We start from the raw sequence: 23,943 nt of genomic DNA, 5'->3' as shown, positions 1-23,943 counted from the left end.
GGCTACCTACTATGGCCAAGTCACTGGACTGGCCAACTGGCCACTCAAATCTTCCTCCATCATACAGTCTTCCTTCAATACTGTTCCCATATGGCATCCTGTTTCTCTACATCCTTACAATATTGATAGTATCATCCACTTACTCTATTATTCATTCACTCATTTTTTTCTTCTAAGACTTAATTCAAGCATTTATTTCTCACCTATTTCACTAGGAGTTTCTCCTAAAGTGATCATTCTAAAGCACTGCTATAATTATCCCTTGCTTGCTTGGTTGCCAATTCCTTGATTATCATACTTCTCATCATGGTACACAACATCTCTAATGACTTATCCCTTGCTCACATCTCCAGCCTGCTCTCCTACCACTAACCTGGTAAACCCTAGGCTCAGACCAGGTTCTTTCTGTTCATCGCACCCAGACTCCCTCAGTGCCTTTAACAGTGTGATTTTCTATCCTCAGTCTACTCAAGCACCACCTTTCCCTGAAGCCCTTGCCACCACTGAAATGCACACATCTACCATATAATCCCTCTTCTTCTCTTCCTGTATAAAACTCTATGCCCATTTATCAAACCATGCTTTAAGTATGGCTTTCCTTGTGTCTTTATCCATCAGTCTATGGGAGGCCACGCAGTGCCCAGACCAGAATCCACTTAACAAATACAACTGAATCACATAGTATTCATTATTACTCTTTAATAGTGTCAGGTTTCAATCACACCTATTAATATTTACCCCAGAAAACTGCCAGTCTTGTGAGAAACGGATAAAATCAGTATTTATTCTGTGTTCCCTACCTCACACAATCCTGAGCACATAGAAAGTACTCAGTAAATACCTGCTGCTGTTACTTTCTGAGACTAGCTGCCCAAGCATCATCTGATAGATCCTGTGTCCTATTCCTTCCTGGATTCACTAATGCTAACTGCCTCATGACACGAGGTAAGCTTGGTATTTTTGACATAATGCACATTGTATGTGGCATGATGAACACAATGGAGATGGCAAAGTTCCTTAATAAGCACATTTTTTAAAAATTAGTAACCAACAGGTCAAAACACTCGGATTTTAAAATGTAAAGAAATAATATACCTAGGAGAAGTACATGCATGATTCTATGAGGACTGAGGAGACATGGGCCCCTACATAAGTGACAGGGGCCAGTGTGAAAAATTGCCTTCCCACAACAGCAACGCCAGGTGGCGCAAGTGGTAAAGAACCTACCTGCCAATGCAAGAGACACGAGAGACAGAGGCTTTAACACTGGGTTGGGAAGATCCCCTGGAGAAGGGCAAGGCAGCCCTCTCCAGCATTCTTATTTGGAGAATCCCATGGACAGAGGAGCCTGGCAGGCTATGGTCCATAGGGTCAGACATGAGTGAAGTGACTTAGCACGCACAACAGAAATAGCAGTCATATTTACATGCTAAGCTCCTGGCATTATCTCTTTTGTGAACATTATCTCCTTTAGGTCTTCAAACAACCCTCTTCTTATCCTCATTATACAGATGAGGGAAAAGAGACTTGGAGACACAGATAGTGGAGAAGCCAGGATTTGAATTTCATGTGCCTAACTCCCAAGTTTCTGTTATTTTTACACTGGACTTTAATTACACCCCTACCCCTCACCAAATAATATACCCAAATAACATGATCTATTTTTTCTACTACTTCAAAGAGATATGAAATGATAAATGAGATCCTCAAAATTTAAGTATTCTCCTTCTTAAGGGAAAAGACACTAAAGCATCAAGAAGTATATGCTTATTGTTTCTGAAAAAATCTCTGAATGTGTGGCAACAACTGAATACTTCAATGGAAATGTTAATTTTTGCAGACTATCTATCTCCTCAAGATTCAGAGGGACCCAGGACTCCCCAGCATCTGTGTCAAGAGGAGTCCATCAGCAAGGTTCTGGACATCCCCATCCTGTGCTGCTACTTCTCGTGTTGAACTCTGACATGTGTATCTCATTACTAGACAGACAATAACCAAGAGTTTTAATGGAGGAAAACAAAAAGAAAGTGAAGATAAGAAATTTTAAGATGAAATAAAGGATTACTCACTTTATAGTCCCCCCAGAATGCATGAGGAATTTGGTGGTAAATATAAAGGAAAGAAACTAGTATCAGAAGCCTCAAGTCTTGGTTAGAGCCCCAACTCCCCTGCCAACTAGACAGATGTGACCCTAGACAGATGGATTAACTTTTCTGGGTTTCCATTTTTTCATATAGTATTAGTAAACCATAACAGTTTTCACAGAATTTATTGACCTGTTACTATGTGCCAGGTACTGTTCCAATTGCTTTGCATAAATTAATCATTTACTTCTCATCATGACTCTATAAGATAGATATCTCCTCTTCATTTTACAAAGAAACTGAGACTAGGCTAATAATTACTAAAGCTGAAATTCAAACTCCACTTGTCTAACCCCAGACTCCATACTCTTAAATACCACACTATATTACCTCCCATCCATAACATAAAATATCTACCTCTCTAGCTATTATTGTGATGATCCAATGAATTAGATAAAAACATCCCATAAACTCTAAAGTATATAATTTAAAATTTTATTATTTTTATATAATGAATGAGAAATCACTTGGTTTATACAAGTGAATAGCTAAATTTCAAGTCAAATGTAAAAACAGGTATAATTAATCTTGAATTCAGGACCATTTTTAAACTGTTCAGGGGGAGTCCTCTGGTGGCCTAGTGGTTTGGATTTCAGGCTTTCACTGCCATGGCCCCAGGTTCAACCCGTTTGGGGAATTGAGATCTTGTAAGCTGTGCGGATAGGAAAAAAAAGATGGGGGAATTCCCTGGTCTGGTGGTTAGGACTCCATGCTCTCAATGCAAGGGCCCAGGTTCAACCCCTCCTCAGGGAACTAAGATCCCACAAGCTGTGTAGCACGCACTGCCCCTAAAAAATAACAGTTTAATTATTCAGGGAAAGAGAGAACTTAAACGATTCTGGGTGACCCTAGAGAACCAGTTCAACAGTAAGGAGTAATGCAACTCAAGACAAACAAGAGAGTTTGTATTCCATTTAAAGCATTGCAATCTAAAATTTTTTGAGGGGGAGGTGGGACATGGAGAGGGCAACCCCTGCTTGCCAAACAAAACATGCCTGTAGTATAAACTATAACTACAGGCAAAAGGCTGGCTTTCCCAGTGGCCCTTGCCCTTTACCTCCACACTAAAAGCAAAAAGGTCAAATACTAAATGGCTATGAGATGTGAAGAAACTAGAAACAAAAGGTTTTTTTGGTTGGTTGGTTGGTTTTTAATTTCATATCCTGTTAAAGGAAAAATTTGCACGCTCTGACAATAAGCAAAAATTAGAGCTAGGCCCACAGCCTTAGCCAGAGGTGGCATGACCTGAACTCAGAGAACCATTAATGGAGGACCTTAAGAGCAGGGAATGGAAACAGGAGCAGAGAATGCCTTTCATTCTGGGTGATGTTGGGGAAACATGTGAGCCTGCCTCGCCCTTTCTATCCTTGGGGACACTGAAAATAGAACCATAAAATGTTCCCCAAGAGGTATAATCAGGCAGAGTGACTTGCAAAGACAATAAATACTCCATACGTGCTTGAACTATATAAAATATCAAAAGATTTCATGAGAATAAGGAGTCTTCAAGAACACATTAACAAAAGCGTATGAAAAGAAGTCCATTGGAAGTTAACTTCAAGAACAAACCAAATCAAATTTGAGGTCCCAATTCCTGATGCTTGAAGCTCATCCACTTCTCCTATCCCCGAACCCCCTCCTATACGCCCCCTGACTCACACACACACAACACCTCAATACACTTACATGCAACCTGAGAAAAACAGCAAAGCCCTAACCAAGAAGGAATTCATCCCCCTCCCTCCAATGTATTTTCAAGCATTTCAAGAACCCCAGGCATCTCCAAACTTCTAGTCCCTTGTGGCATTTAGCTCTATCCCTTCCTGAGAATCATTGGGGAAGACAATCTGATTACATGGGAAACTCTTCCAAAAGTTTGTAGCCAATAAACTCATTTCTATTTTGACTCCTGCCCTCTGGACAGTTAGGAGAAACTTGGCATTATTCATAGATCTTATTTTAAAGGTACTGAAGATAGTTAATGAAGCTAATTTAGCCCTTTGTGTGGTTCTTCTCTTGAAGTGTCCTGGGAAAGAACCAAAAATCACATGGGCTCCCAAATTAAACAGTGTGCCCATATGCTGACCAGTGGGGATCCAGTAAGAGCAGAAATAACAGTGTTAGGTTTTAATAGTCACCAAGAAGGGATAAAGATTCATGAATGTGTTGCCTAGCTAACACTGGATATTCATAAAGACAATAATAATACAAAAGACTTCAAGATATTAATACAGTAAACTTTATTTTTGACAGTTTTTACTAATGAGATTATTAAAAGTAGAATAATTACATAGACAAAAAATGTTCATCATTTCCTATGGGAAGCCTTGCTATTCAGAACACAGACCCTAACCCAGACAGCATCATCCAGCTGTTGTCAACCACACTTAGTGCAAGTTAAGAAAAAGGAAGAAAATGAACAGCCCTATTCATTCATTCAACAGTCATTTAAATACTAGTGTCCTACAGATAGGTGGAATGTCTTCCCTCGAGGAGCTCACGAGACTGATATTGTCTTCAGGTGAACAAGTCTTTCAAAAGAAACTTCTTTCTTTCAAAAGAAAACTAGTGTTCCAGACAATGATTTGTCCCCTACATGTGCTATCCACCCACCTCCATGCAACTATCTGCCCAGGAGGCTGCCCAACATGAACTATATTGAGAGGTTCCCATGTACTCTGCTTCCCATTGGGTTCTTCCAACAGATTCTGGCAGGAAATGAGGAATGGTGAGGGGGCAGGCAGTGAGTTCACCCTCATGAGGTCACTTTCAGACCTAACGGCATAACAACCCAGCTACAACTAGTCCTGAGTATTCCCAATATCTCCAGCTTTGTAGATCATCCCTATGAAATAAACTGCCCTTGATGAATGGGTGTACCATCTACTTTTTGTTATGACCCTGGCTGATATATCAAGATAAAGTGAAAATGTTAATGGCTCCCCTGACTTTTCTTTACCGCAAATATTTTCTCAGCTTTCTCTCCATGCAATCCGTCTTCACACTAACTTTCAAAATGCCTGGGTGCTTACGTGGCGCTATTTTCAAATTCTTCCCCAAATTGGCAAACCTGTTTAGTAGACCCCAGCCAAGTAGAAGAAACTTCAAGAAATAGCACCAAGGTAAATCTAAAAGAAACTGATGTAGACTAGCTGTGTTTTGTAACATGAGTGATGACCAAGCTCTAACTTGTATACACTGTAGTGTTCTAAAGTGGGGAGGAAAAGTAGGTTTTCTTTAATTAGAAAAAGAAGAAGAAGAAGGCTATTGTTTCTTCTTCACATCTCTAATTCAAAGAGATTAGCAACTTTCATATTTTTAACTTCAAGAAAATTTGCCTCAGGACAATGACAGCCAGTTTCCAAATGAACATAAGAGATGCAACTGCCTCGGAAGGTTCATGCTGAAAAGTTCCAGTAAATAATGCAGGAAAGGAAAAAGGAGGACTTCAAATATTTAAAAGATCAGCATCTATGAGGAAACAACACTGAAGAGGATTCCCAAAAGTAAATCTGAAAAACCAGCTAAAATCTAGAACCATCAGAGAGTATGTGCTCACAAGCGTATGTCACACACACACAAAGAACAAAATGGACTCCTTCATCTATATTGAAGAGGACGTAATCTAATGAATCTGGAAAAAGGCTAGTAATTGGAGAATGTGGCTCTCAAAATATTTAGCATGCTTACTGGGGGCAGAAGCACAGTATTCAAGGCATCTCCCTTCCAACTGTAAAGAAAAAGACAAAGACCACTTCCCTAACCTAACTGACCTGCAATCTGAGTCATGGAGGGATCCAGGCTCTGAGAGGAGGCCTTCAACAAGGCAGGAACCCTGTATTTTATGTGAAACAGTTTGGGATTCCAGGTCCATGGGGAACATGAGAAAATGTCTATGATAGGTTTCTCATAGACCTCAACCATCATGACTTGTATTGGATGAGGTTGAACATTCTTAGGTGCCTGGCAACATACAATCTTTAATAAAAGACGATCTGTATGTGTACAGATGTGTGTGGTAAGACTATTAAAATGATAACATAAATCCAACAAGAAATAATAAGATGCAAAAGGAAAGAAAACAGCACCCTATGCGCTACTCTAAGTGAGGCCCTCAGACACAGTAACAGTGTCTCTAGGGGACAGGTTGGAAATACAGACTAGGGCCTTAGACCTGCTGAGTTAGAATCTGTCGCTTAACAAGAACCCCAGGTGATTTGTATTCACATTAAATTTGAAAACACTCCTCTAAAATATTTCCTACACTAGGGCCTTCTTAATAAATTAAGCACATAGGAAAGAATCAGTAGGAAAGAAGGGAAACTAAGAAATGCTGAATGTCTTCTAAGGCAAGATACTGCAAGGATATTTCATATGTGCTAACTGTTTAGTCTCCAAAAGGACCCTGAAATGTCAAAAGTATAATTTCTACTTTATAGAGGAGGAAATTGAGGCTCAAAAAGGTCAATAAATTAACCTAAGCTGCCCCTGAGAAAACCGTAATTGAAAAGGACACATGTACCCCAAAGTTCATTGCAGCACTATTTACAATAGCTAGGACATGGAAGCAACCTAGATGTCCACTGACAGATGAATGGATAAAAAAGCTGTGGTATATATATACAGTGGAGTATTACTCATCCACAAAAAGGAACACATTTGAGTCAGTTCTAATGAAGTGGATGAACCTAGAGCCTATTATACACAGTGAAGTAAGTCAGAAAGAGAAGAACAAATATATATTAATGCATATATATGGAATCTAGAAAGATGGTACTGATGCACCAATTTGCAGGGCAGCAATAAAGATGTAGACAGAGAACAGAGTTGTGGACACAGAGGGGGAAGAACAGGGTGGGACAAATGGAGAGAGGAACACGGTAAAATATACACTGCCATATGTAAAACAGATAGCCAATGGGAATTTTCTGTATGACTCAGGGAGCTCAAACTGGTGCTCTGTGACAGCCTAGGCAATGGCAACCACTCCAGTACTTTTGCCTGGAAAATCCCATGGACAGAGGAGCCTGGTAGGCCACAGTCCATGGGGTTGCTAAGAGTCGGACACGACTGAGCAGCTTCACTTTTACTTTTCACTTTCAAGAATTGGAGAAGGAAATGGCAACCCACTCCAGTGTTCTTGCCTGGAGAATCCCAGGGACGGGGGAGCCTGGTGGGCTGCCGTCTATGGGGCCGCACAGAGTCGGACACGACTGAAGCGACTTAGCAGCAGCAGCAGCAGCAGCAGCAGAGGGGTGGGATGGGGTGGCAAGTAGGAGGGAGGTTTAGGAGGGAGGGGACATATGTATACCTATGGCTGATTCATGTTGATGTATGGCAGAAATCAATACAACATTGTAAAGAAAGTAAGCTTCAATTAAAAATTAATTTTTTAAAGAAGATACATAGAGCAATGTCCCTCTCTGATCCTACCTTCTAAATAACCAATGTTAATAGCTTAGGACATTACTGTTTTTTTTTTTTATCAGTGTCCTCAAAACTACACACATCTCTCTCCCTCTCCACATAGACACACAAAAAATTTTCCCCAACTTTGCATGCTGTGCTCAGAAGGAATTGTATTATACACATGATCCTGAAAACTTATTTTTTCACTTAATGATAAGTCATGGATTGTGAGAAAAAATTAACCTAAGCTAAGAGTCAAAGCCTGATAGGGTTGGCCCCAAAGTCCACCAGGCCAACCTTGTCTGCCTGCCTCAGAGCATGGAGGCTGTACCCAGACACTGGGCCCTGGTAAGAACATGGAGCAAAATGCATGCATCGGTTCAGTTCAGTTCATGAACTCTCAGTCATGTCCGACTCTTTGCAACCCCATGAATTGCAGCACGCCAGGCCTCCCTGTCCATCACCAACTCCCAGATACCAGAACTGAATATCCCTTCTGTTAAAATGAAAAATGGAATTGACCATGGGGCCCTAGGATGCAGGTATTTCTGAATCATCACAACTTCACTCCATCTTATCCCCAGGTTAAAAAGAAAAAAATCCACCTAGCTTGATGGTTTGGGGCTTGAAGGCCTTTTCCGTTATCCCTTTCCAAATACAATCCCACATACCTCCCCCTACAAACAGCCGCAACCCAAAGTGATTACAATATAAGGCTGACATGTTGGTATGATTTCTACAGCCTAATAATAATAATAGCAGCTAATACATTGAGTCAGACATTATTCTAAGCACTATTCATAAACTACCAAATCCATGAAAGAAGACTTATTGATAAATGCATTTTATAATGAAGAAACAGAAGCAAGGAGAGATTAAGTAAATTGACCAAGAACATTCAGCTAGTAAGTGAAGAGTCAGCATTTGAACTCAGAGTTTTGGCTCTAAGCTCTCAACCACAACACTATTCTTTACCCCCAAGGGGAGCAGAGCTTCAAGGGTGAACAAGGAACCCAAAATATAGAAGTCCCCAAAAGCTTTCTGGGCATACTTTTATCCATCATTAGCACAATTAATTCAATCCCTTTCATTGTTTAAATTCAAAACAAAGAAGGAAAGAAAGGAAGGGCAGCAAACACATACCAAGGTAACTATTATTGGGAAGATGGGAGGAGGCAAGACAGAATTGGAAGAAAAAAAAAAAAAAAGTTGTTGTGGGAAGACAGCAGGAGGCAGAAGCCTGGCCAGACTGATGGAATCAGACAAGAATATGAACCAAGTCATTGCTACTAAATACCAAAGGGCCTACAAAGGCCTGTGGTATAGGCTGGTGTTGCTTGCTTGGCTGGCAGACCATTTATTTTGGCTCTGACCTTTGAAGAATGCTAAATAATGATGATAATAATGGATGGGCAGCAGGCCTGCAATCTCCGTGGTTTGGCAAGTGTGTCCTGGAACTGCACGTCCCTGCCCGTGGTCAGAGGGACACTCCCACTCCTTGGGGAAGGTTCTTCATGTGGAGTTTTAAGCAGCACTGTCCTGACCCACCCTCAAGGTCCAAACTGCAAGAAATCTGATTGCAAGCCAAAGTGGACTCTCCAGGAGAAGGTAACTATTCTTCTTCCCCCAACATAATTGTTCAAATTAACACTTGTTAATTTTCCTCATATCACTCCAATTGCACAGAAAGGGACCCAACCAAAAGAGAACAGAATAACTTCCATGAATCATCATCTAGTTTGACCAAATCTGTAACTCAGTGGACACATTTGTCTGGGAGAAAGGATTCAATGTGCACAGTATTCAATTTACAAAGCCTTTACCATGAAGTGGGAAGAATCTTCAGGGTCAGGAAATGGTGGAGAGTGTTAAAAGAGTTGTTACAAGGGAAATCTGAGTTGTGCTCAAACATTATGCCAGGAGCATCTACTGAAGGTCACTGTAAGAAACAGTCACATGAATATCATTTTGCATTTGTTTTCAAACTGCTGGAGAGATTGCTTTGTGTGCTATAAGGAATCCATGTGAGGAAAGTGTTTTAGAATTTAGTACCCCTGGAGGAAACATTACCTTCTCTGGAGACCTGGAATGGTTTCTCTGGTTTGATCAAAAGACCTATATAAATTACTCTTTCCCTCTTCCGTTGGCTTCCAATAATCTCAGTAAATACAGTTAAACACAGAATTACACTAAGTAATTAACTTAGGGTGGCTTCCCAGGTGGCACAGTGGTAAAGAACCTGCCCGCCAGTGCAGGAGACGCAAGGGACACAGGCTCAACCCCTGGGTCAGGAAGATCCCCTGGGGTAGCGAATGGCAATCCACTCCAGTATCCTTGACTGGAAAATGTCACGGACAGAGGAGACTGGCGGGCGACAGTCCATGAGGTCACAAAGAGTCAGACACGACTGAGGGCCACACGCACAGTTAACTTATGTGTGCTTAACTTGGTGTGCTTTCATTCTTCTTTCCTTTGCCCTGGTTTTTAATTTCTAAGTTATTAATCTTATTGAATAAATATTCTTGGAGGTATAATTCCTACAATTTCCCATAAAAAGTAAATAGGCACTCGGTACAAGTAAAACAAAATTGAGACCTAACAGGCATCAAGTGAATAGTCACGTTAAGTAGGGCAATGATAATGATGGAGTATATTCTAAGAAGGAATATCATGTATGAAATGAGTCGCCAGTCCAGGTTCGATGCACGATACTGGATGCTTGGGGCTGGTGCACGGGGACAACCCAGAGGGATGTTGTGGGGAGGGAGGAGGGTTCAGGATGGGGAACACATGTATACCTGTGGCAGATTCATTTTGATATATGGAAAACTAATACAATATTGTAAAGTTAAATAAAATAAAATTAAAAAAAAAAGAATGTCAAGGAAGTCCAATAACCATATCCCATAAGGAACTAGTGAAAGAACAGTGAATGTGTGAGGAACCAGAAGATCTTCCTTAAACTTTAAAAGACTGTAATATCAAAAGAAGGAGAAAATTCAGAATTTAGATAGAAAGGGTAGGTTGTGATTAAATATAAGAAAAAAATCTTCCCAATGACCAAAATGGTCCAGGAATGAAAAGGGCTAATTTGTGAAACAATGGGATTACTGGGGATACTCAAGTGGAGGTTAGAAAACTATTTCCTATGAATGTTGAAGAGCAGAATTATGCTTGGGTTGGGAGGTGACTACAATAAGTAACACCTAGATAGAGGGTCTCTGAAATCTGAGGTTCAGGAGCAGGAACCTCTTAACTTTAACTGCTAGGGAAACTATAGATTTCTTCACCTTCCCCAAGAACATAAATATTATATTCAACAAAAGATGAAGTTAAAAACAGAATCCCCAGAGACAAAAGGATTGGTACAACTCTGACTTAGGGAACTCATGCTTGCTTCAAAACGTACTTCCAAGAAAATAGATTTCCTGCCCTTGTGGAGTAGGAGAGGGAAGTAAAAAAAGAACTTCATAAAACACTAAGGAATATCCATTCTGGTCCATCCACCAAATGTGGGTTCTCAGACACACCTCTAGTTCCCACCCATCATCTTCATGAGGCCCCTTCAGGCACACACTGACTTGGGGCTACCAGAGCAGTTTACATCCACTCTCTGTGCAATCTGCCAGCTTCCCTCTGCACTGCATGATGTCTGATGTAAGGGCAGCCAGAGACAGGTTCACGTGATCTTTTATATAACACTTTAGACATACGTTCAGAGCTCTATACCACACACTGAGCTTCCCAAGTGGTGCTAGTGGTAAAGAACCCGCCTGCCAATGCAGGAGATGTAAGAGACGCAGGTTCAATCCCTGGGTTAGGAAGATCCCCTAGAGAAGGGCATGGCAACCCACTCCAGTATTCTTGCCTGGAGAATCCCATGGACAGAGGATCCTGGCAGGCTACAGTCCATGGGGTCGCACAGAGTTGAAAGCAACTTAACTTCACACGACTGAAGCAACTTAGCACGCAAGCCCATACCACACACTATGGAGAAGCAAATGTAGTGCCAAGACCCAATATACGCTTTCATGAACGGATCACCTTATTACAAATCTAGAGTCTAATTCAAAAGGCAGAAAAACTGACCAAGAACATTTGTCTTTTGGAAAATAAATGTCTGATTGCAATCTCTTTGTTCAAGTTTTCATTCCTTGTTAAGTACCAACATGTAGTCATTCCTGACAACTCCCCAAAGTTATAAATGTCATAACTAGTGTGTTCAACAAAAGACTAATATGAAAACAGAAACACTCTCCTGGATCTAAATACAGAAATGCCAGCCAATAGTTGAAGGGCAAATAATTTCTAACAGAACAGAAACTAATCTAGCCCAGGATATATACTCAGTTGGTACGGTAATTTGTCACAAAACACACCCATCCACTTTACACACCATCAAAACATGGAATGGGAGGCATTAACACTGTCTTAAATGGGGTAATAGAAAAAAAGGGGAGAAAAAGATAATGACGGTTTAAGAGATACCAGAGTAAGGATGGTCCCTGGCTGCTTTGCAAGGTATTAATAGATGCTGGACTCTCCATTCTTGGACCAGACAGCAGCCTGCAACATCAGGGACTGTCCTGACCACCGGTGCCTTGGATGGCTCTGCTCACTTTCACTCCCCAATTCACGAGTCTTTCCTTCCACTTCTTCTGGGAGGATATATTACTTATTCCTACAGCTTAAGTTTTAGCTCTTCAAAGCATTCTGGAATACTCTGTGCTTATGACAACATATGATGTAGTAATTTTGAAAAGTAAGTCATGTTTGCCTAACTCCAACTCAAGTTTCACATCTCAACTTACTCCATGAAGTCTTCCCTAAAAGCTGCCCCTCCCCATGTAAACTGGGTTCTTCCTATTTTTCTTTCTCACAGTCTATTTTCTTCACAGCATTTATTACAGTCTGTATATAGATATTTGTGTATGTTTGTTTAACACTGGTCTCTCCCATTTGTCTAAGCTCCATGAAGGGAGGGAGCATGTATCTGTTCACCTCTGTATTTCTAATATCTACCCTATCTGATGAAAATGAATGTTGAATGAATAAATGAACAAATGAATATATAATGTCAACATCCTGTTCTCCTACTAATCTGCCATATTCAAGACAGAAATATCCACCCAAGAAATGAACATGTACCAAATAGAAACCCTGAAACTGCTCAATCACTACTCAATCATATCATGACATTGGCACATCTTGGAGAGTGTGAAACACCACTTACTTTCCCTCTTATGCTTTATTTAGATTCATTCTTGCTTCGACTTCTGTGTGCTGCCATTATTGAAGAGATTGGTGCTCCCCATCGTGAACTGAGGCCCTGGGACAGAAGACCTTTACCCTTTTACTTTGCTTCTATACTTCTTCATACTGATTTTTAGTTTATCTTAATTACATGACTTAGCAACTAAACAACAAATTTCAGGAAACCAATAGACCAATTGTTTTCAAACAACTGGTACCAACCCATTACCTAATTATGGAATCAATTTAGTGGTTCAAAATATGTTTTTTAAATAGAAGCTAAGAGAGTATTCTTGCCTGGAGAATTCCATGGACAGTCCATGGGATAGCAAAGAGTGAGACATGACTGAGTGCCTAACATTTTCACTTTCACTTTTCAAGAGAATAGAATGGAAAGCACTGCAAGTAGAAAACATAAGCACTGTTTTGTGAAACTTTTCAGAGTGTGTTTGCCCTTGTATATTACATGTTATATTGCAATATAAAACACATTTTACATGAGTCATGGTCCAAAATTTTAAGAAACTTTAACTTAAATTAACTAATATTAGGGGAAATCTTGATAGCAATCTACAAATAGGTAGTTTATAGGTCAATGCTTATTTATGAATCCAGCTTTCCTTTCATTAAATATTAACAAGTTTCCTAAAATCTGCACAGAAAAATCTGATTCCTAATACTTTCAGCCTTAAACTATGCTGAGATTCTCTAGTTCTTGATACTGAGGCTAAAAATCTAACCTGTCCCAGAATCAGGCCAAAGCAGTCATGTCTACAGCTATAGGAATGTGGCCCTTTCCCCTTATGGATTCATCCTATTTCCTATTTAATTCCTCTCCTCGCCAGAAAAAGCCCTTCTCAATTCTCCCCTATCTAATAAGCAGATCTAATACTTCTCTTCTGAGCTACCCTTTGAAGTCTCTCCAACTATGATTGAATCCTAGTTCTTTCTTTGTACTCTGAGGTCTCCCCTCCCTATCCCTAACTTACCCTTTGTGATGTAATAAAAAATACATACTTGATTTTTGTTCTAGAACCTAAAACCCTTAGATCCTCTGGAGTGATGAGTGCCTTTTATATGCTAGTGAGAAGACTGGTAACTAGAGGCTCCCACCTAGCTTCAGAATGGAGGCTGGTCCCCAGAAGGAGCAATGCATGGACTAGAGTACTGGGACTTTCAGCCCAACCCACTCCCACACCGTCATCTCCAGGGAGGAGAGAGGGGCTAGAATTAAATCAATAACCAATAGACCATGATTTAATCAATTGTGCTTACATAATGAAGCCTCCATCAAAAAAAAAAAACAAAAAAACTCTAAACAACAGGATTTGGAGAATTTTGATTTGGTGAACACATCAAAGTGCCAGCAGGTTAGCACACATGAAGAAGGCACAGAAGTTCTGTGGTCCTTTCTCACCCAGTACCTTCTCCTATGCATCTCCTCCATTTGGCCATTCCTGAGTTGTATTGTTTACAATAAACCAGTAATGGTAATTAGAGAGTAATAGTAAGTATTCTAGAGTTCTGTGAGTCACTCTAGAAAATGATTGAACCTGAAGAGAGAGTTGTGGGAACCCTTAATTTTATAGCTGGTTGGTCAAAAGGGCAGGTGACATGACAACCTGAGACTTGCACCTGGCATCTTAAGTGGTCAGTTTTGTGGGACTGAGTCCTTAACTTTTAGGATCTGACACTAACTCCAGGGAGTGTTAAAACTGAATTGGATTGAACGGATTGAAGGATACCCAGCTGGTATCTGGAGAGCTAGAGAACTGGTTGGTATCAGAAAAATGCCACACACTGGGTGTCCGAAGTGTTGTAAAAATAGGTCATATCCCTCCTTCCTTCAAAGTCCCAGCCACTTCTCTATCTCTTTCTTTTAGAGAGAGAGCAATATTCACAGTTACATTTTCTCATTCCCCAGGCTCCAAGACCATCTCCGCCACAGCTTCTCAATTTTTAGTATATATGTGCTGCTGAAAAAGTACCTCATTGCCTTTTCATAAAAATAGGTTTATGATCTGACCTCTGTTTAGTTCTTCTGCCATAAGCTCCTGCTGTTTTGAACACACAGTCCGTTCTCCTGTCAAACTAATTTCAGTTTTATGATAATCCTAAATTCTCTACGCCTCCATGTCTTTGCAAATGCTATTCCACCTGCACTCATTCAACAAACATTTACTGAGTACCAATTGTTGGAGAAGGCAATGGCCACCCACTCCAGTACTCTTGCCTGGAAAATCCCATGGACAGAGGAGCCTGGTGAGCTGCAGTCCACGGGGTCACAAAGAGTCGGACGCGACTGAGCGACTTCACTTTCATTTTCCCTTTCATGCATTGGAGAAGGAAATGGCAACCCACACCAGTTTCTTGCCTGGAGAATCCCAGGGATGGGGGAGCCTGGTGGGCTGCCATCTATGGGGTCGCACAGAGTCAGACACGACTGAAGTGACTTAGCAGCAACAGTTGGAAAGGTGCTATTATAGGTTCTGGGCATATGACAGGAGGGTAAATGAGACCAGAATTCTATACTCTTCTCACTTAATAACTGTGGTTGATTGCTCTTTCACTGAGACTAAAATCAAGCAGCAACTCCTCTGGGAAATTTTCATGGCCTCCTAGAATTGAGTGACATACTCTAACTCTGGGCTCTATCATAGCACTTATTAGTACAACATAGTGGTTAAAACATATCAGTTTCCTCATCTCCAAAATGGGAGTTGCAAAAATTACTCATTTCATTGGGTTGTTGTAAAAATTTTTAAAGCCTAGAATACAGTTAGTGCACAATAAATGCTGGCCATAGTAACTGGCCAACCAGGAATCAATATCCCATGCCACTCCAGGTTCTTTCCACCTACCATTCCCATGGCCTGGAAAGTTGTTCCTCTGAAATATCTGCTCAAATGTCACCTTATCAGACACTTTCCCACATTCCCCTAAAAGATATTAACACCCCCTACCACTCTCCACCTCACACCCTGCTTTGTTTTTCTTCAAGGCTTTTACCATCTTATGTTATCTTTTCCTTTATTTTCTGTCTCCCTTTAATCAAATGTAAACTCTATGAGAGAAAGCACTTTTTTGTCACTACCCTATCTCCAGTGCCTAGAAAAGTGCCTGCTACAAAGTAAACATTCTATAAAATTTTGCTAATTGGATCAATGCATGCACTAAATGTGGGTTCTTTGAATCATAATATTTTCAGAAGGTACAAAGATTTTCTTTTCTTCACAGTATTCAAAATGACAATGAGTCCAATGAATTGTTAAGATTATGGGTTATTTTTTAATTTAATTTTAACATACTTTTAAATCCTCCAGTGTTTTTTAATGAGAAGGTACTGGGTTTTATAACAAGAAAACTAAATATCAAGGAAACTATAATCATTCTTGATGAAATCACAAAAAACCTGGAGTTTGTAAAAATATGGTTTCACCCATTTAAGATGAGCCATAAGATAGAGGCTCTTATCTATTTATGGCTATTTATGGCTATCTATCTCATCTATTTATGGCTCTAGGAACCCACAGCTCATCAACTAGCCTCAAAACTAAAACTCACACTTAAAAATTGTTCGTATTCTCATTGCCATTACTTTTAGTCAATATTTACATATTTTAATTACAATACTACAGTTAGAAAATACATCATTGATCTTAAATTTCTGGTCAACAAGCAAAAACTCCCACTTAACTACTTTATAACAATATGTAAAGGCTATATAACACCTATCTCCTTTCTCCAGTAGACAGGAAACTAGGAAACAGAAATTTAAACTAAGAGAGCATGAGACTTTAATAAAGTATGAAGAATACAGCTGGGGATAAAAGAGATGTTTCCACCTCATCAAGAGAAATTTGCACCTTTGAACACATTTGACTGAATTCTAATAAGGCGAATGAACCTAGAGCCTAATATACAGAGTCAAGTAAATCAGAAAGAGAAAGACAAGTACCATATATTCATGCATATGTATGGAGTCTAAAAAGATATTAGTGATGATCCTGCTTGCAGGTTAGCAAAGGAGACACAGAGAACAGAGTTGTGGAAGTGGTGGGACAAACTGAGAGAGTAGCACTGAAACATATACATTACCATATGTATAATCAGATAGTCAGTGGGAATTTACTGTATGATGCAGGAAGCTCAAATCTGGTGCTGACAACCTAGAGGGGTGGGATGGGGTGGGAGGGAGTATCAAGAGGAAGGGCATATATGTATACCTATATTAAAAAGCAGAGACATTATTTTGCCAACAAAGGTCCCTCTAGTCAAGGCTATGGTTTTTCCAGTGGTCATATATGGATGTGAGAGTTGGACTGTGAAGAAAGCTAAGTGCCGAAGAATTGATGGTTTTGAACTGTGGTGTTGGGGAAGACTCTTGAGAGTCCCTTGGACTGCAAGAAGATCCAACCAGTCCATTCTAAACGAGATCAGCCCTGGGTGTTCTTTGGAAGGAATGATGCTAAGGCTGAAACTCCAGTACTTTGGCCACCTCATGCAAAGAGTTGACTCATTGGAAAAGACTGATGCTGGGAGGGATTGGGGGCAGGAGGAGAAGGGGACGACAGAGGATGCAATAGCTGGATGGCATCACCAACTCGATGGACGTGAGTTTGAGTGAACTCTAGGAGTTGGTGATGGACAGGGAGGCCTGGCGTGCTGCAATTCATGGGGTCGCAAAGAGTCGGACATGACTGAGCAACTGAACTGAACTGATGGCAGATTCATGTTGATATACGGCAGAAACCAACACAATATTGTAAAGCAATTATCCTCCAACTAAAAATAAATTTTTTAAAAAGAGAAATTTACACCTTTAGAAACACCTCTATTTGGGTAGCCATTTATGTAGTATAGGAATGGACCCAGTTTCATAGGAATGGATCCAGTTTCACCGACTGTCTTGCTCCTTGAACACCTCCTGTATAATACTCCTCATCTGAAAATATAAGAGGCATGGAATAAAATTCAGAAAGTTTAAGTTGGAGCCCAAGAGGGATAGTCTTTACTAATACCATTACCATGGCAGCTCTGCTAATTCACATGCTTAGACTTATGAGACATGCTTTCCTATGTGCATAAGACAGACAAAACCCTTAGCAACTAAGGAAACTAGCCAAGGATTATAGTCACATTGTCAATAACTGGTGTGACACAGACTCCAACTACTCAGAATGCAGAGCAGCCATAGGAGGGAAAAGAGAGATATTTGGTAGATCAGCCTTACATAAAAGATAACAACTCTTTAATAAACATATAAATGAATAACTCCTCTGGATTAAGTTTAATTGCAAAATTGATAGACTCTCAAACAGTTATACTAAATAAAAGCCCAAATAATTATTTACATTATCATCAGCAAATTATCACATTGCAAATGACATCACAATTTTTTTCTTGATTCACTTAGGCACCAGACTGCACAGTGGGGATCCAAAGAATCAAAAAGGGATAGTCTCTACAACATGGGGGAGATAGCCAATATTTTATAACTATAAATGGAGTATAACCTTTAAAATCTGTGAAACACTGTATTGTATACCTATAATTTATATATTGTTCAGCTACTATACTTCAGTTTTTAAAAAGGCGGGGAAGGGAGGATAGCCTCTGTGCTTGAAGACCTCACCAGAGTCTAGAGGGAAACATGTTTCGAATATAAAATAATAAGCATAATAGTGTAGTTAATGTTGTGATCAGATAGGCCAGGGAGTTTGATCAAGGCCAGGCAGGAAGTAGGGGGAGGGTGTCCCTTAAACAGTTTACTACTTAACCCACAGTTCCAGGTGGCCATCCCACAAAAGCATGCCAAATGACACGGATGGTGAGCGAGCAAACACATGACTGGTTCAGTAGCCAACCATACAACCACCAGTCTCCTCCCACCGATGAGGCATCAACCTACGAGCAAAGGGCAGCACTGTTTATCTTTTCTTTCGTATAATGTACCAACTAGATGACTAGAGAGACCTAAAAGGTCAAATGACCACTCTGACTTCTATCAACACCACCCACTGGGGAAGGAAGAAAAGGTTAATACACACAACAGCATGCACATGACAGGCAGCCATCTGCCCGTGTCAGGGCTCTTGAGTCCACCTGTTCTCTGCAGAAGCTCTGGCTCAAATCCGACATTTATCTAGACAGGCTGCAGTATAATTTTTATAGTTAGATATATTATTAATCAACCTCTTTTAATCCAACATAAAGCCTGAAAGAATTAAGCCTATGTAGCATAAACCCCTTAAAAGATTATAATAATTAGAGATACAGAGACATGTAAATATTTATTAGTCAAACCAAATTCGTGTTGCCTGGTATTTTCTTCGGAGCCTGCCCATGTCATTACACTGAAATGCGATATATACAAACCCTGAGTGACTGCAAGTGAAATAATGTGACCCTATATAAACAGTGACAGTTTAAAATTATATTTGCTTGGGTTATTTTTATGCTAGATATCTCAAACAGTTTATTCCAAGCTTAGTACATTTTGTTTTCTAAACAAAACAATGAAGGAGAACATAAAAAAAACTTAAATAGCAGTACAACAATCATTTTAGTTCTCTGACAAATTCTTTGAGAATTTGTGATTTGTAACTCATCAGTAGTTTTCATACAACAAATACACATTGTAGTTATTAAAACACATAATAGAAGACTAAATTGTTACAGTATCTCTTTTTCACTTTTAAAGGGCTTTATAGACTATTTTTTAACTATTATTAACAAAATTAATCCACCTTTGTAAAAAAGAGAATTTATGTCACAAACTTAACCTAAGGCATTCTTTTGGATAGGCAGCAGACTCCTACTTATCAGTTCAGTTCAGTCACTCAGTCATGTCCGACTCTTTGTGACCCATGGACTGCAGCAGGCCAGGCTTCCCTGTCCATCACCAACTCCCAGAGCTTGCTCAAACTCATGTCCATTGAGTCGGTGATGCCATCCAACCATCTCATCCTCTGTTGTCCCCTTCTCCTCCTGCCTTCAATCTTTCCCAACATTAGGGGCTTTTCCAATGAGTGAGTTCTTTGCATCAGGGAGCTTCACCTTCAGCATCAGTCCTTTCAATGAACATTCAGGACTGATTTCCATTAGGATTGACCGGTTGGATCTCCTTGAAGTCCAAGGGGCTCTCAAGAGTCTTCTCCAACACCACAGTTTAAAAGCATCAATTCTTCAGTGCTCAGCTTTCTTTATGGTCTGATTCTCACATCCATACATGACTATTGGAATAACCATAGCTTTGACTAGATGGACCTTTGTTGGTAAAGTAATGTCTCTGCTTTTTAATATGCTGTCTAGGTTGGTCATAGCTTTTCTTTCAAGGAGCAAGCACCTTTTAATTTTGTGGCTGCAGTCACCATCTGCAGTGATTTTAGAGGCCCCAAAAATAAAGTCTCTCACTGTTTCCATTGTTTCCCCATCTATTGGCCATGAAGTGATGGGACCAGATGCCATGATCTTTTCTGAATGTTGAGTTTTAAGCCAGCTTTTTCATTCTCCTCTTTCACTTTCATCAAGAGGCTCTTTAGTTCTTCTTTGCTTTCTGCCATAAAGGTGGTGTCATCTGTATATCTGAGATTATTGATATTTCTCCCTGCAATCTTGATTCTACTTTGTGCTTCATCCAGTCTGGCATTTCACATGATGTACTCTGTTTTTAAAATATAACAGGATAAACCTAAATCATATGATGTGATTCACTGAGAAGGACATCACCCATGTATTTCTTGGCGGGGAGTGGGGAGTGAATCTTGATCTGATAATCAGGCAACTATCTTGACACATCCATCTGAAGGAACTTGAGAAAAGAAAAGAGGTCTAGACTCTTCAAAAATGTCAAGGCCATGAAAAACTAAAAAACCTTGGGAATTGTTCTAGAATAAAGAAAACTAAAGAAGTGAAGTGAAAGCGAAGTCGCTCAGTTGTGTCTGACTCTTTGCGACCCCATGGACTGTAGCCTACTAGATTCCTCCGTCCATGGGATTTTCCAGGCAAGAATACTGGAGTGGGGTGCCATTTCCTTCTCCAGGAGATCTTCCTGACCCAGGGATTGAACCCAGGTCTCCCGCATTGTAAGCAGACACTTTACTGTCTGAGCCACCAGGAAGTCCTAAACTAAAGAAACATGACAGTTAAATGCAATGATTGGATCAGGAAAGAAAGAAAAAAAACAGAGGAGAAGCTATAAAAGACATTATTATTAGGGCAATTGGAAAATATGGATACAAACTAATATGCATGCGAGGTAATAGTATTGTATCTATGTGAAAATTATATTTGGTTGTGTTGAATAATGACTTGTTCTCAGGGGATGAAGTATTTGGGGACTATGTCTGCAATTAACTCTCAAATGGTACAGGGGAAAAAAGTAGAAAAAAAGATAAATCAAATGTGGCAAAATGCTTATGAGGACTAAGGTGAAAGACATATGCATGTTCATTGCCTATTCATATACTTTTTCTATACATTTGGAAATTTTCTTGTAATAAAAATTTGAGAAGACTCACAGAGATTTGTGGTTGCTAAGGGGATGGGATTACTAGATGCAAACTATTACACAAAGAATGGATAAACAACAAGGTTCTACTATATAGCACAAGGAACTATTTTCAATATCCTGGAATAAACCATAATGGAATAGAAAGTTAAAATAAATGTTTATATATGTATAACTGAGTCACTTTGCTATAGAGCAGAAAGTAACACAACATTGTAAATCAACTATACTTCAACTAAAAAAATAAATTTTAATTAATTAAAAGTTGAGAAAAAACTTTAAGTGCTACACTGACAATCCATCTAGGAGTTCTCTGGTGGTCTAGTGGTTAGAACTAGTGCTTCACACCAGTCAGAATGTCTGCGATCCAAAAGTCTACAAGCAATAAATGCTGGAGAGGGTGTGGAGAAAAGGGAACCCTCTTACACTGTTGGTGGGAATGCAAACTAGTACAGCCACTATGGAGAACAGTGTGGAGATTCCTTAAAAAACTGGAAATAGAACTGCCTTATGATCCAGCAATCCCACTGCTGGGCATACACACTGAGGAAACCAGAAGGGAAAGAGACACGTGTACCCCAATGTTCATCGCAGCACTGTTTGTAATAGCCAGGACATGGAAGCAACCTAGATGTCCATCAGCAGATGAATGGATAAGAAAGCTATGGTACATATACACAATGGAGTATTACTCAGCCATTAAAAAGAATTCATTTGAATCAGTTCTAATGAGGTGGATGAAACTGGAGCCTATTATACAGAGTGAAGTAAGCCAGAAGGAAAAACACAAATACAGTATACTAACGCATATATACGGAATTTAGAAAGATGGTAACAATAACCCTGTGTACCAGACAGCAAAAGAGACACTGATGTATAGAACAGTCTTATGGACTCTATGGGAGAGGGAGAGGGTGGGAAGATTTGGGAGAACAGCATTGAAACATGTAAAATACCATGTATGAAACGAGATGCCAGTCCAGGTTCGATGCACGATACTGGATGCTTGGGGCTAGAGCACTGGGACGACCCAGAGGGATGGTATGGGGAGGGAGGAGGGAGGAGGGTTCAGGATGGGGAACACATGTATACCTGTGGCGGATTCATTTTGATATTTGGCAAAACTAATACAATTATGTAAAGTTTAAAAATAAAATAAAGTTTAAAAAAAACAAACAAAAAAAAAAACAAAAAAGAACTAGTGCTTCACTGCTGAGGCCTGGGTTCAGTCCCTGGCTGGGGAACTGAGATCCTGCAAGCTGCACAACATGGCCAAAACGACAGCAACAACAAGAGAACCTAACTAGATGTGTGATATTACAACAAGTAATAATGTGTCATAATTTATAATATTATGCAAAAAAATTGAAGCAAATCAATGAAAATGGCTAAAGTATCCTGCATTAAAACATAGGTTTCTGTGAATTATTCCTAAAGGAAATGTACATTTAAATTTTTTCTGATAAATTCTTTATCCAATTTTCTTTTCCTAACCATAGCAACTTTATTTGAAAAATGAAAATATTTATAAAAACTAACAAATACTTTAAGTCATAAAAATGAACATAAATATAACTTAAATTATATAAAGTAGCTCTTCCTCATTTTTATATTTGTAGACTTCTCTACAGCATGTAGAATTTAAAATATTTTAAATTTTACTGATTGCCTGAATTTTTGCATATATTTTACAAAGCAATGACACAATTTTATAAAAAGAAACAATCAGATATTCTCTGGATATCCTTGTAACCACAGGAGTCATGACCAATTTTACCTTCTCTGTAACTTACTTCAATTATAGGAGATTATGGGCTTTGATGACCACACATAAAGTTCCACAGGGCTCTGTTCCCACTTGATTTAAATAAACACAGTCAAAATTAACAACTGGTTAATAGCCCAGAATGTTGTCTTATGTGGAATGTTACCTAAGATCTTTGAAACAATTATATTTTATTTGCATGTTTAAAATAATTAAATCAACATATTGGTCAAAGAGGAACCTGGGTGGCACTCATTAAAATGTATCATTTGAAAGTGATACCTAAAAAAGCCAAACTCCTCTTATGTTGTCCTTAGTAAGACCATACTGATACAAAGCAGGGCACCCGAGTATTAACAGCACAACCTGGGTTTCTAGAAGATGAATTTAAAGAACTTTCCCTGTTTATTATAAGAAATGAAATTAAATGGGAATCCCCACTCCTGCTCCCATTATGGCTCCAAAGAAGTTATGATATTCCGTGCCAAATAATTTAATTACAGGGTAAATTACTTTAACATGTCAAATTGTCAAACTGGCAGTTGAATAGTCTACATGTGTGAAATGAAACTTTAGCCAATGTTAACTTTGCCCTTCAGACACCCAAAAAACAAATCCATCTCCTTCTCTGAAAAATTTTACTCTCTAAAAGATTTACTCTTGACAAAATTTAAAAACAATAGAAACTCTGGCTTTTACATTACTCATTTTAGTCACTTACTGTGGGATCTCTTGTCATATAACAGTAAAATGATAACCAGAGAAATATAAAGTTGTAAATTAAGGGTAAAAAGCATGAAGTATACCACACTGGACAACAGAATAGACTGATAATAAAAAAATTAAGTAACAAGGCAACT

General features: G+C 39.4%; 1 protein-coding gene across 6 annotated transcripts in view; it reads right to left on the bottom strand.

Annotated features, from left to right (window-relative positions):
* Positions 1-23,943, bottom strand: part of GALK2 (galactokinase 2) — a 154,818-nt gene that overhangs the window by 53,262 nt on the left and 77,613 nt on the right. Inside the window, exon 1 of one of the 6 annotated variants that reach the window (XM_086320820.1) lies at positions 17,627-18,691. The exons of the other annotated variants lie outside the window; for them this stretch is intronic. Coding sequence (XP_086176946.1) covers positions 17,627-17,656 — 30 coding nt within the window. The 5' untranslated portion in view covers positions 17,657-18,691. Of the gene's footprint in view, positions 1-17,626; positions 18,692-23,943 lie in introns of those variants that run through there. 6 annotated transcript variants of the gene reach the window in all.

The sequence above is a fragment of the Bos grunniens genome, chromosome 10, assembly GCF_055505025.1.
Source record: "Bos grunniens cultivar Pamir isolate PY7600 chromosome 10, Bosgru_T2T1.0, whole genome shotgun sequence".
NCBI classification, from domain to species: domain Eukaryota; kingdom Metazoa; phylum Chordata; class Mammalia; order Artiodactyla; family Bovidae; genus Bos; species Bos grunniens.
The sequence above is the reverse complement of the archived record's forward strand: the minus strand, read 5'-3'. Positions and strand labels throughout refer to the sequence as shown.